Source organism: Propithecus coquereli, unplaced genomic scaffold (assembly GCF_000956105.1).
Source record: "Propithecus coquereli isolate 6110/MARCELLA unplaced genomic scaffold, Pcoq_1.0 Scaffold15, whole genome shotgun sequence".
Lineage (NCBI taxonomy): Eukaryota > Metazoa > Chordata > Mammalia > Primates > Indriidae > Propithecus > Propithecus coquereli.
The window spans coordinates 3,777,108-3,792,175 of record NW_012139413.1 but is presented as its reverse complement, the minus strand read 5'-3'; the positions used below and the strand labels follow the sequence as shown (position 1 = coordinate 3,792,175).

The following is a 15,068-nucleotide window of genomic DNA, read 5'->3' as shown; positions in this document are numbered from 1 at the left end:
TTCATTTTTTTTCATTTGGATTTTGGAAATTATAACAGCCTTTCTCATTAGCTTTAATTAGGTATCACTCTGTTTAGAATTGTTAAATCTGAATCTTAAGTAAAGGCTTTGATGTAATATATAAATTAATTAATCTTTTCATAATATAGTTAGACATGAATTCTTTTGTGAACATCTGTGTGCCAGGCTCTGCTCTCCGTATGGCTTGAAAGCTGGGTTTTTGCACTGTGCTGTCAGGCTCAAACCAGCATCCAGTCAGTGTTGACAGAGAGTCAGTGTGGAGTAGCAGTGACCCACTGTGCTTGGAGTGACTGCTCAGGGAACAATTTTTAGTGATTCCTGTAGTTTTGACAGATTATAATGAAGGGTAGGTTAATTTCTTTCCAAAGAGAATGTTACTTTCAGAGAAAGCTGGGAACTCTTTCAGGGTTAGTTCAAACAAGGAGATCTACTTTTGAATTTTCAGTCCCCCTCAACTCCCAATACCTGGTTTTAATTTGCAACTTATTCTTCCCTCTTTCATTGATAGTGTGATAATATCCTCATAGTTGGCCTTTCTCTGATGGCCAGTATTTTATGTATGTAAGGAGGAGACTGGTGAGCCAAAACCACCAAAGATCTCAGGTCGATTTTAATTCCAAATTCAGATCTTACATATATTATTCAAACTCCAGTTTTCCACAGTGTTGTCGATTAGAAACAAAACCACACAGAACATCCTAAATCACATAAACCTTTGTAGTGATCAAAGTTACATGTTTGTTAAGCTTTACACTGCAGTTGTTCAGAGCAATTCATATCTTCTAACAAGGCCACCAGCTATGTTTTTCACCCTTTTAGTTTTTACGCTTTTATTGATGGGAAGTTAATCTGAAGCTAAGATATTTTGGGAGATTCTAAAATTGGTAATTTGTCCTTTTCCTCAATTAGAAAAATGTTCCTTCAGGTCATTTTTGATATTATGTATTTATTTTTTGATACCTGGGCTAGAGTACAGTGGCATCATCATAACACACAGCAACCTCAAACTCCTGAGCTCAAGTGATCTTCCTTCCCCAGCCTCCTGAGTAGCTGGGACTACAGGGGTACACTACTACACCCAGATAATTTTCTATTTTTTGTAGAGATGGGGTCTCACTATATTGCTCAGGCTGATCTCAAACTCCTGGCCTCAGGTAATATTCTCACCTTGGCATCCCAAAGTGCTAGGATTACAGGCATGAGCCACCACACCTGGCCTCCTTCAGGTAATTTTAAATATAAAAAAAAAAAATCTACTTGTATTCTAATATAGTATAGTCTAATAATTATTGTAATGGACATGTTATTGTTTCCTTACATGAATTTCTAGAGTGCTAAGGTAATTTGATTTTCTTTATCATTTCTCCTTGAAGGTGGAGTTTCCAACTGATACTTAGTAATTCTATTTCGAATACATAAAATAAAGGCAAACTTTAACCAAATGTCTGGAAATAATTCTGAACTGCATTAGAGCTGAAGTTTTTAAATAGCGGTTTTTAGAGATTTTTTATGAAACTAGTCTAAGTGGAAAAATTATATACTGTTTCTTGCAAACATTAATTCAGTATGCAATTAAAAGGTCCTGTATTAATTAGTCTGCCCTGGGTGCCATAATAAAATACCATAGACTGAGTGACTTAAAGAACAGAAATTTATTTTCTCACGGTTCTGGAGGCCAGAAAGCCCAAGATCAAGGTCTGGCAGTGTTCAGTTTCTGGTGAGGGTTCTCTTTCTGGCTTGCGGATATCCTTATGTGGGCTTTACTCTGTGTATGAGTTGTGTGGGGAAGGGGGAAAAGCTTTCTGATGTCCCTTCTTAAAAGGACACAAATCTTATCATGCCAGGTCCCCAACCTTATAATTTCATTTAACCTTAATTACTTCTTTAGAGGTCCCATCTGCAAACACAGTTACGTTGTGGGTTAGAGCTTCAGTATATGAATTTTGGGAGGAGGCACAAACATTCAGTCCATAAGAGGGCCCTAGACTCAGGATTATGGCTTCTTTTAGACCCATTACTGTCTTTCATAGCCAAATGATTTCAGGTGAGTCACAGAACTACTCAGAATTTCTTCATCTATGTTACGTTGGATTGGTATAGTACCCTAGGTCTACCTAGTGTGGTGGTTGTAACTATTGAATGAAATAATATGTTATTGTAAATAATAAAGAGTTATACATATGTGAGATGATGCTAACCATTAATTCTCCAAATATAAAGCCACTCTGACAATAATAACATGTTTATTAAAATCAGAGAAATTTGGCCCAGTGACACACCCCTGTTAAGTCCCAGCTATTCAGGAGGCTGAAGCAGAGGATCACTTGAGCCCAGGAGTTCAAGGCTATAGTGAGGTATGATCATGCCACTGCATTCCAGCCTGGGCAACAGAGCAAGACCCCATCTCTAAAATAACAACAACAACAACAACAATAATAATAAATCAGAGAAATTAACTAACATGATATGATTCTCTAGAGCACCAGGGCTTTTATTGTGCAGAGATATTGTTTCAAATATCCTCATAATTTTTCTGTTATCTATGTGTTTGTTGGTTGAACCTACAGACTAATATAAAGTAACTCACTTTGATTTCTGATCCAAGAAAAATTTAATTTATGTGAAAGGATAGATTATTAATCTATTGAATTATCAGCTCTAGAATATAAAAGGTTGCTTACTTGCTAGTGCACAGAAAGAATTGCTATTCTAGTATATATAATATCCATTATATTTCAAGACTGTGATAAATTTAAATTATAACTTTACTTAAAAATTGAATTAAAGTGGGCCTTTGCTGTTATGCTTGCAAAAATTTTATTTTCTTATCTGTAAGAGAGAAATAAATATTCACCTACTCCACAGGTATTTTGTGAATACAAACGAGAGAGACACGAAAACACCTTGAGCCCCTTGGAGGAAAGGCACTTTATAGAAATCCTAGATTTTGTTAATTCACTTTTTTGAATACTCCAAAACATAGTCTACACCAATACAGTTATAAAGGATGGACATAACATTTTCAGTCTTAGTTTGAATTGCCAGTCTAGTTATTATGTGAAAATTATTTTGTTAGATGAAATTTTAGACCTAATTTCCAAATTTTTTTTAACAATTAGTGGATCTGTCAAACCTTCTAGAACCCTCTTTCTTGGGATGTTAATCATACGTTAATTTCTTTAAAGGATTCCCCCAAATATTAAATAATAACCAAATTTAAAAATGTTAAAAAAAATGTTGGAAGTTTTTATAAGTCTGTTGTCACAAATGTGGCTGAACATAAAAATAGATGCGAGGTTGTTAGATAGTCTTTATCTTAACATTCTGAGATTCAGGAAAAAATTTTACCTTGTCTTTAGAGCTATTTTAAATGTGTATAATTTTTACATGGTAGAAATATTAAGCAATCATTTCAGTTTATCTTCTCATCAACTTAGTTTCTATCCTTGTTTATAGGGAGGTTTCACCAGCATCTGCCTCTGTGTAAACACATGCACCAGTATGCAGAAGAGGCATAATGATGGGGGAGCTACTTATAACTCAGATTATGCTAATTCTTTCATATATTTATCCTTGTTGTGATTGTCTCCTCTGACACTGTCACTTCTCCTCTGACACTGTCACTTATAAATTATTGTAGGGTGTTTTTTTTTTTTTGGTGGGGGAGAGGGATAAACAAGAGCCTTTATTTAGATAGCATGGGCTTCTGATTGCCTCATTCTCTCAAGCAAAGCTAGTGCTCTCCTAGATTTGGGATGGCCCCTAAGTTTTAATTCTTAATTACAGTGATTATTTAACTGTGCTACAGGATTCACACATGTGTTTTGCAATTGAATTAAATTTTACATAAAACATTTTCTCGGATTAAATAATGCAGACTCTTCATCTCAGCTCAAATTTGGAAACTCGTTTGGGAAGCTTTATAAGTAATTACCTTGACTATTAGTTTGGAAGCATGTTTAGACATAGATTAGAAAGGATGAGACTTATTTTATGAATTTTAATATAGAATTTTTGTGATTTCTAAGTTGTCTTTGTATATACTAAACTTGTTCAGTGATGATACTCCTCTTCTCCCCCAAAGAATAAATTCAAGTGTATAAATTTTGCTAAAAGTTGATGTAGCTTTTCTGGTGACCTATAAAATGTAGTAAGAATAAATCATGTGTAGATTCAGATTTATGAATTGATTGTTTTAGGCAGTTTTGGAACTTATCACGGCACAGCTTATTTTATGAAATTTTTACAGTTTTCCAGGGAAAATGTGTTTGTCATTAAATTTTCAAATCACACTATGTGGAACACTTGTAATAGACTTCTGATGATTAGGACCTTCTAATGTGAAAACTTTACTCCTTTAGATTTATTTAAAAATTTCTATGAAATTTTCGAAATTGATACTAATTGTCATTTTTTTCTCTCACAGCTTCATATTCTCCAATTCAGCCTCATTCTCTAATGAAACATCAGCAGATTCCTCTTCATTCACCACCTCCCAAAGTTTCCCATCATCAACTGATACTACAACAGCAGCAACAGCAAATTCAGCCAATCACACTTCAGAATCCAACTCAAGATCCACCCCCGTCCCAGCACTGTATACCACTTCAAAACCATGGCCTTCCTCCAGCTCCCAGTAATGCCCAGTCGCAGCATTGTTCACCAATTCAGAGTCATCCCCCTCCTTTAACAGTGTCCCCTAATCAGTCACAGTCCGCACAGCAGTCTGTAGTGGTGTCTCCACCACCACCTCATTCACCAAGTCAGTCTCCTACTATAATTATTCATCCACAAGCACTTATTCAGCCACACCCTCTTGTGTCATCAGCTCTCCAGCCAGGGTCAAATTTGCAGCCATCCACTGCTAATCAGGTGCAACCCACAGCACAGCTGAATCTTTCATCCCATCTTCCACTTCCAGCTTCCCCTGTTGTACATATCGGCCCAGTTCAGCAGTCAGCCTTGGTGTCCCCAAGTCAGCAAATTGTGTCTCCAACGTCACACCAGCAATATTCAACCCTGCAGTCCTCTCCAGTCCCAATTGCAACCCCTCCACAGATTTCAGCATCTCCTCCAGCTCAGATTCCACCACTGCCCTTGCAGTCTATGCAGTCTTTACAAGTGCAGCCTGAAATTCTATCCCCGGGCCAGGTTTTGGTGCAGAATGCTTTGGTGTCAGAAGAGGAGCTTCCAGCTGCAGAAGCTTTGGTCCAGTTGCCATTTCAGACTCTTCCTCCTCCACAGACTGTTGCGGTAAACCTGCAAGTACAACCACCAGCACCTGTTGATCCACCAGTGGTAAGCCCTCGGAAGCTCTTTGACTTTCTTGCTGAACTGAAAGTACAAACTGTTTTCTGCCACACTGTTATATTGCTAGATCTAAATGCCTATGAATTTAAAAAAGCTTGAAATTTCCATATGTCAGTATTCTGACAAACATGCTGTATGGGCAAAAAAAATAAAGAACTGCCATTGTTTGCTTAGTATGGTTGCATGCTTGATAATTTGTGATGGTTATTAAAGTCCCTCGTTAATTTTATTACTATTTAAACAAATCCATCTGCTATCTTTACAGAGTTGATTTTTTTTCCCCAAGGGAATGCATTTGAACCAGTGTCATCTGCACAAAGTTTTTTCTCTTAAGGTGATTATCCTTCATAGATCCCTTCTGTTGGCTTGTATGTTCTTAAACGTATGGTTTATCTAGCCTAACCTTTTTGGTTGTATGCATTCTGAAGTCCTGGGCCTTTAGGGGCTTTTGTTTCGAGGTGGAGGGGTATGCTTCTATGATTCTGGTAAAATTGTATTTTGTAATTAAAATTTTGTAGATCAAATTAAATTTTGTAAATCAAATTAGATTTTATAAATAAAATTTAATTTTATAAATTTTTATTTTGCAGAAGAGTCTAACTTTGTAAAAATAATTAACTGTAGACCATCTCATAGAATTATTAAACTTCTGATTTTTTATTTCTACCAAGGGAACATATATGTTAATACTTAAAATATTTCTCATTTAAAAAGCTCAAAAGTCTCAGTGGATGCATTTAATATTGAGGATGAAAAAAATCCATTTGAGAGGAATAAATATTCTGAATATTTGAGATTGTAGTGAAATTTATAAGAATAAACCTCTAAAAGTGGTTACATGTTGCCTAGAAAGGAAAATTATCTTGAAAAATATTTTTCCTTAAACATTCTCTAAAAGACTTTATAAAACTTATAAAGTAACTTAGAATAAAATTGAAATAAAGTCTCCTAATGTTTAGTCAGAATGATCAAATTCATAACTAATTTCTAACTGAGGAGAGGAATCTTCCTATGGGGAGGTTTTATATCAAACTTCATTGAAAAGATTTTATAACTTAGAGGCTGATAAGCATTAGCTCAGAAAGGAAACGAGTTTCAAAGTCTGTTCTTTAATGGGAAACATTTTGGTTCTCAAGATGCAAGGTTTTTTTTTTTTAATTTTTGTCATTCTGATTGATTGTAATAGGCATAAAGAGATTGAATTCTACTTCTTTTTCATTTTTATTAAAAACAAAACAACAGTAGGCATCTAGAATTAAGTTTGTCATTCAGTTATTGTTTCTATATTTTCTTTTTTAGTAGATTTTTTAAGAGTTTACAATGGATATTATAACAACAATACAGTTTAGGAAGTCTACAGTACCTTCAAAGAAATAAAATTAAATTTATTTTCTCAGTATCTAGTTCAGTGATTTGGTTTTTGGCAAGTAAAAAACAAAACTTCTATAAATCTTTATATTTTCCTAATTGTTTTTGTTAGGGGAAACTTTGGAGGAACATATTTGGGATAGAAGTATCAAAAACATAACACTTTAAAAAAACTAAATGAAAGCTAAAAATATTTAATATCTTATTTTGTTACTTCTTACCTTGATCCCTTTTTCAATTTTAAAAAAGTTCGTGTTGTATCATTTTTGGAAGTTTTTAAAAAAATGAAATTAATAACTTTCTCTGCTATCACTGATGGTCATTATGCTTGCTGTAGATGTTCCCATGTTACCTTTTTTAAAAAATCTTCTACCTGTCTTTGAGTAATATAGCTCTAATCATTAAACTGCTATATTTTCCTTCATTATGTTTGACCAAATGTGTTATTTTTTTCTAGTTATTAAACTGCTATATTTTCTTTGATTATCTTTGACCAAATATGAAGAAACGCATTTCTTCACAAATTATACTTTCTGGGTTGTTTCAAATATTTAAAAGTAGAGAGATGTGAAATTTTGAAAGACAAAGGTGATTATCAAAGTAAAATCAGTATTTTTTAAAAAGATATATTTTTCAAAGAATTAAAGTTTTTTTAATTGACATTTGGGTATAAATAAGATATGTTGAGGGTAGATAATTTAGAACTAATAAACAAATGTTCCTCAGTTTATTTAGGAAAGGGAGACATGGGAATAATGGACTTTATTGAGGTAAGTTTGGCAGTCTTTGCTATTTTTAGAATAGTTATGAGCTGAACAGCAATTGTGATGTACAGTTTCCTAATGATCTTGTGAGCATAATCTCTACTTATTTGCTTTTTTCCCCCCAACATTTTAGTTGTTGCATTTAGATTTTTTTAAATGTGGATCCTGCCAGATGTGTGTGACAGATTTGTTTTTGCCTTCTTCTTTTATTCATTAACTTACTTTGCCTTTACATGAGAGATTTGGACATATGTATAGTTAGCCTTAAGTATGAAGAATGAAAAGTATTTTATCATATTTGTTGAGGGGTTATTTCATAATATGCTGTTTGTGTTATGGCTCTTTCCATCTTTTGAACTATTTCATTCTTTTTTAAAAATCAGAATTCTATGCCGGATTAAGCTTTGATTCCTTAAAAGATACTGTAGCAGATGTTTGAATAACATGTGACAGCACTAAGATTAAAGAGAGTTTCAGCATTTTAAGAAAAGATACTGTTCTTTGGAAGAAAAGTAACATCTACTAAAGGAACGCTACATAGATAAAATTGAACTGGTTGATAAAACCATATTTGTTTTAATTACCTCTGAATTAACATCCCCACCACGCAGGCAAATTAGAATAATTGTCACTACAGCAGATGCCCCTGGGCACTAGGTTCTTTTTTCTTAACCCTGCAGAATTTTTTTGGGTGATTTTCCCTGTATTGGGCATTATCATCATTTTAAAAATTGTTACCATGAACAGATCCTAGCAGCTATAATTGTTACATTGTACAATAACAAACAGCTGCCTTAGCTTCTGAGATCCAGGTATGAGGCAAGGATTCTCTCTTGGTGAAACTAGTTTCCAGATGCAGGGTTGTGAGCAAATAACTTAAATATTTTGCCTACTTAGTAGCTGATTGGGATCAGAGTTCTGGATATTATGTTTGATACAAAATTATCAGTTAACAGTAGGATTTTTAAGTTTTAAAAAAGGTAGAAAATAACCCCATGTTTTATTCTCAATAGAGACTTGCAAAGATTTTAATTTTTTTAACTGTTACCTGTTGCTAGATACACCTTTATAGATGAACTTCATAGTCTCTTTTATAACATATAGTTTATGCAGGTTTCAGATATCTTGATTACTTTTTTGTATATGTATATATTTTATTGAGATAAGAGTCTCGCTCTGTTGCCCAGGCTAGAGGGCAGTGGCATCATCATAGCTCACTACAACCTCCAACTCTTAGCTTCAAGCAATCCTCCAGTCTCAACCTCCCAAGTGCTGGAACTACAGGAGTGCAACACCATGCCTGGCTAATTTTCCTGTTTTCTGTAGAGATGGGGTCTCACTATGCTGCTCAGGCTGGTGTCAAACTCCTGGCATCAAGAAATCCTCCCGCCTCGGTTTCCCAAAGTGCTAGGATTACATGAGCCACGGTGCCTGGCCAATTTTATATTCAAATCATCAAACTTTTTAAATAGTTTGGTTAAAAATACATACAACATTAGATCACTGAAAGTTTTTTTGTGAATATTGAAAGGTTTTTTTTATTCATTAACATTTACTGGAATTTTAATCATTTTGGTTAAGTAATCTTAAAAAAACTAATAATCTTTGTAAATTTAAGTAATAAGCTTTATACATAAAAGAATGGAGATGAGCTGTCTTGTGGCTTTGTTTTTAGTAATCTATCATCTTTCATAAATAATGGTTAAGGAAATAATAAATGACGACAGATTAAAATACCTGTGTCAGTCTCTAGAAGTGCACTTTGAAAACTAAGCCTTAAGTTTAAAGAAACATTAGGAATAAGTTACTTCTAGTTATATAGCTCCTTCTTAGAGTACATTTGATTCCATCTTCCTTAAGTGTAATCTTTACAATCAAATAACAAAGTGGTTAAGTTAAAGAGTTAAAAACTTTCCCCCGTAAGTATGGAACAATATTAAAGAGATGAAAAATATTATGTCAAATGGCTTGGGGTGTGTGTGTGTGTGTGTGTGTGTGTGTATTTTAAGAAGCAATATTTTCTGTTTACATATTAGCTTATAAATATTCATTAGATTCTTGAGTAAGTCAAAAGGAAAGAAGAGATATAATTGCATACCTATTTTGTAGATTCTTAGACATTACCTTTCATAATTTAATTCATATAACAATAATAAAAAAGAGCCAGGGATATAGTCCTCTTGACAGTACATGTCTTGATACAGTGTGTGTCATTTTGGAGATTTATTTAGTGTGCCTGTGAAAAATATTAGTATATATTTTGATTTATGACAATTAGAAGTTAACAAAAACAATTCTGTAGTTCTTGAGATAGTTATTTGATTGTGTAAACTTAAAACTTTTTTTTTTAATTCTTAAGATTAAAAATATGTCCAGACTTGACTATCATCCTTTTGGAAACCTTAATGAATTTTGGCCTAGATACTGATCCACAGCTTGGCCTAGATACCGATCTGCAGATTGCTTTCAGTGAAATATTAAGTATTATGAAAAACTTCATTTGAGCAATTTTAAAGTTTTATTTTCAACTTTTCAGAATAGTCATTTTGCCTTATTTTTAAATGTAATACACTTAGGGTTTAATTTTTTAAAATTAAGCTAAGAACACCTTATTCAGTGTATTTTTGGAAACATTAAGGCAACATGGTTTGTCATTGCAGGTTTATCAAGTAGAAGATGTGTGTGAAGAAGAAATGCCAGAAGAGCCAGATGAATGTGTCCGGATGGATAGAACCCCACCACCACCCACTTTGTCTCCAGCAGCTATAACTGTGGGGAGAGGAGAAGATTTGACTTCTGAACATCCTTTGTTAGGTGAGGAAATAGCAACATTTGGGAGAATTGTTCCATTTACTACATGTTAGTAATGGGGAAAGTTTATTTTTTCACTGGAGATCACATTAATTTGTTATTATAGTTATTATAATTGCAGCAAAAGAGTTCAAGGTTTTTTTTTTTTGATGAACAATTAGTTTATTAAAGAGTAAATAAGAACTATTGTCTTCTTAGAAAATTCTTTAATAGCAGGGAGTCAGTAGTTTATAGATTGTCCAATACCACCCAAATGAAAAACTTACCATTTCAGTCTTCTAATTTTTAGTGATTTGTACAGATGTGTTTCATATGCCTATTTAGATCATGTGCTGAGCTATTTCTGTCCTAAAAATTAGAATAAATGGGCCAGGCTTGGTGGCTCATACCTGTAATCCTAGCACTTTGGGAGGCTGAGGCGAGAGGATTGCTTGAGGCCAGGAGTTCAAGACCAGCCTGAGCAAGAGCAAGACCCTGTCTCTATGAAAAATAGAAAAATTAACCACTTGTGGTGACATGTGCCTGTTGTCCCAGCTACTTGGTAGACTGAGACACAATGCTACTTGTAAGTTTAAGTAAATTGCCTATAAGCTCCTCCTCATAATATCAAAGTTACTGTGTACCTAGGTATTTTACCAAAACATTAGTATAACCTATAGCCCAATGCCTATGTCCTAAAAAAGATATATTCCATGATATTAAAATTTATGAATATTTTATTTAAGATCAGGGTTAGCAAACTACTGTTTGCTGTTCAGTTGTTTCCTGCTGCTTATTTTTGTATAGTCCTAGCTAAGGACGGTTTTAAAATTTTTGAATGGTGGAAAAAAATGAAAAGAAGAATAATAGCTTCTATCATGAAAATTATGTAAAATTCAAATTTCATCATCCATATAAATAAAGTTCTGTGGAACATAGCCATGTTTATTTGTTCAGATATTATCTATGGCTGCTTTTGTGTTAGTAACCACAACGTTGAGTAGTTGCAGAGACCACAGGGCCTTTTACAGAAAGTTTACTGACCCTTAATCTGAATAATACTAATCTTGGTTCAGGACTTCTTTTAAATATTCTGTTCTATTGAATATCTAATGGCTCTCATGATCGTTTTCAGTTAAGAAGGGCTACTGTAATAGACATGGAAACAAATTGTAATGGGACACTGATTCTGCTACTAAAGCAGCTCTTGTTTGTTTTCTTCAGTATGCCGCATCCCCTTCCCTTCCCTTCTCTCAAGCTTGTATTACTTCATTACTAATGTGAATTTCTGGAAAGCATAGAAGGGGAAAATTAATTTTCTTTTAGCTTTTTCTCCCTTCTGAGAAATAGAAGATGTTTAGCCAACAAAATTATATGTAAGATTTAAGACCGGGTGCAGTGGGAAGCTGAGACAGGAGAATTGCCTGAGGCCAAGAGTTCAAGATCAGCCTGAGCAACATAGTGAGATCCCATCTCTACAAAATGTAAATAAAAATTAACTGGGTGTGATGGCATGCTCCTGTGCTTCCACCTACTTTGGAAGTCTGAGGCAGGAGGATCGCTTGAGCCCGTGAGTTTGAGGTTGTAGTGAGCTATGATGATGCCACTGCACTCTAGCTTAGGCAAGAGAGCAAGACCCTATCTCAAAAAAAAATTTAAGACAAGTTTTATATTACTGCCTTGGTTTACTCAATACCTCAAAAGTTAGATTTAAGAAAGTCTAACTATAGTATTAAATCTTGGTGGTTTCTTTATACTGAAAATAGATTTATATTGCTGCAGATTTCATGGATTTTCAATTTAAAGGCAGAAATGTAAGTTTTATTGAATACTAAACTTGCATTGTGACTGAATTACAAAATGAACATTGCTAATGGTATTCAAAGGAAATTTAAACATTTTTGAAATATTGGAACACAAGAATATCTTTGCAAGTTTTCCTCAGGAATATAGTCTGAGATCCTGTCAGGCCCATCTCTCTGACTAAATTGTCTAACTACCATGTAGACTTTTGAATCTTCCCATAATTTACTTCATATTTATCACTCCTCTGTAGTATATGAGGGGGAAAAAGAGCACAGGTGGATTTTTAGAATAACTTTCATCAAACCATGAAATAAACTAACTTGCAAAAATAAGAAGTGTTTCCATCTAGGATTCGGTTTTTATAAATCTGTAAAAGTTCTTTAAAAGTAAAATTAGCATCTATACAAAAATGTAGAAAAAGCTCATAGCTCTTGCTCAGAAAATGAGACAGTAATCTGTGACAGAGTCCTCTCAGTTAACTTAGCTTTTCTCTCACACTTATCTTAAATCTAGAGGGTATAATAATTGTATTTCTGTTCTACTGTAATATATCAGTGTTTCTCATGTTTTTAATTTTAGCAGTTTATAAACTAGCAAATAATAGCTGCTAGCTTCTTCAAAAGGTCAGTAGTTTACAGTTCTATTTTTTTTTTTTTTTTGAGGCAGGGTCTCACTCTGTTACCCAGGCTGGAGTCCAGTGGTATGATTATAAATCACTATAACCTTCAGTTGCTGGCTCAAGAGATCTTCCTGGTTCAGCTTCCCAAGTAGCTAGGATTACAGGCATGTGCCACCATGCCTGGCTGATTTTTTTTTTTTTTTTAGAAATGGGAAATGGGGTCTTGCTGTGTTGCTGAGGCTGGTATCAAACTCCTGGCCTTAAGCAATCCTCCTTCCTCACCCTCCCAAAGTGCTGGGATTACAGGCATGAGTCCCTGGCCCTACAGTTCTATTTTTAACAAAATTTAGGACTATATAAGATTGGTACATTGTATTAATATATATGATCTAGATAGAAATTAATTAGAACATACACCAAGTCGTATCCCCTGAGCAAACCAAATTATACCTAATGCAGCTTTATATTTCTAAAGTAACAAAGTATCTCTAAATTTGTAAGGAACATTAAAATTTTATTTTATGTTTCAGTTCCCCAGAGATTTATTTTTTATTCCAACAGAAAAATGCCTTTCAATCCCATTTCAGAATTTTATATCTTTTATGCTTTGTCTCCTAGAAATATATGTGAAGATTTGGTATGTAGGACAGGATTTTTGTGGAATTTCTCAGTTTGATAGCATATGTGTCCAATTGTGAATTCGTTCCCAGAAATCAGCAAATTAGCATTTTTTTATTTTCTTTTTTTCACTTTTTATAGATTGTGCGACTTTAAACAGATGTTCCCATGCAGTTTATTATGGTGGATTATTTGGTGGAACTAGGTTAATTTATGGCTGTAATAGTGCTGTGCAAAGCTTACATAATAATATTAATCATATTAGAGTTACTAATGATAAACTGTTAGTGTTTCCATTTCTGAGACTATACAGATGATTACTACACCATTTTATTAGCTGAGTTTTCTATTCTTTACAGATTCCTATTCTTTCTTCTCTCCCTAGCTGGGTTATATTTTGAACATCTTTGATAGCTGGTGTCAATCCTTTTCATACTGGTGGTGGAGAAGAGTTAACGTAACAATTAAGAGCTTGGTCTCCAGAACCAAACTGACTGAGTCAGTATCCCAGCTCCACTACTTATTTGCTGTGTGCCCTTAAGGCAAGTTACTTAATCTCTCTGTCTTGGTTTCCTCATCTTTAAAATTGAGATAATAACAATATGTACCCATAGGATAGTTGTAAGGATTAATATGAGTTATATACCGTGTAAAGCATTGAACATCGTACCAGTATATGAATGCTCAGTATTATTGCTATCTTTATATGCATGCGCTTTTTTTCCCCCACTCAGATAGATATCTCTACTCACTGAAGTTCCTAGATACCAGCTGGTTCCATCTTTCCACTTTAGTAAAGGGTTGGTGCTACTGAGTAGGTAGGAAAAGTCTCCATTATAGGCCGCTGAATCTATCTTACTGTGGTCTTTAGAGTGGGAAGGGGAGGAATCACAGTGATCTAGCCTAACATTTTGCATTAGCTACATTGTTCTTTAAAATTGACATATACAGTGCCACTGAGGAGTTTTAAAAAAAATTCGTGTGAGGATTTGGAGGTAGTTTTCATCCTTGAAGTTAAGGGTGATCATTGTGTAACTCATTAAAATTCCTACTTATTCTGTGGATCTCATGATCTTATTTCATTTAAATGTACTTTCAAAGAACTCCCCCACTCTGCCCATATCATTTGGAATATATAAACAGGAATGTAGGGAGTTTAATGTCTATATAGCTTAAAATAAAAAAACTTAAGCACCAGTTTTAGTAATTATCCATAAGTTGATATTCTGAAACATTTTCATGTCTTACGGGATAATTTTTTAAACCAAGGTTTGAGCAAGTTACCCTCTTGCATAAAGTAAGGATAATAATAGTTTCTACTTCAGAAGGTTGTGGTGCAGATTAAATGAGATAACGAATATAAAGTTCTTAATACAGTTTTTTGGAAAGAACCAGATATTAACTGTTACTGTTATTAGTGTTTATCCTCTTTCATTTTTGCCTGGGCAAACTGGTAAAAATTCAAAAATTACTATTTTTTTTTTTTTTTTTTCCAGAGCAAGTGGAATTACCTGCTGTGGCATCAGTGAGTGCTTCAGTAATTAAATCTCCATCAGATCCTTCACATGTTTCTGTTCCTCCACCTCCACTCTTAATCCCAGCTGCTACCACAAGGAGTAATAGTACGTCTATGCATGGTAGCACTCTCAACATAGAAAACAAACCTCCACAGGCTATTGTTAAACCACAGATCTTGACGCATGTTATTGAAGGCTTTGTGATTCAGGAGGGATTGGAGCCATTTCCTGTAAGTAGCAAGCATATTCGTGTGT

General features: G+C 34.1%; 1 protein-coding gene across 2 annotated transcripts in view; it reads left to right on the top strand.

The window, feature by feature from the left end:
* Window positions 1-15,068, top strand: part of PHC3 (polyhomeotic homolog 3 (Drosophila)) — a 73,159-nt gene that overhangs the window by 39,620 nt on the left and 18,471 nt on the right. For both annotated transcript variants that reach the window (XM_012640179.1, XM_012640180.1), the window contains 3 exons: window positions 4,448-5,319; window positions 10,124-10,277; window positions 14,793-15,043. In XM_012640179.1, coding sequence (XP_012495633.1) covers window positions 4,448-5,319; window positions 10,124-10,277; window positions 14,793-15,043 — 1,277 coding nt within the window. The remainder of the gene's footprint in view (window positions 1-4,447; window positions 5,320-10,123; window positions 10,278-14,792; window positions 15,044-15,068) is intronic.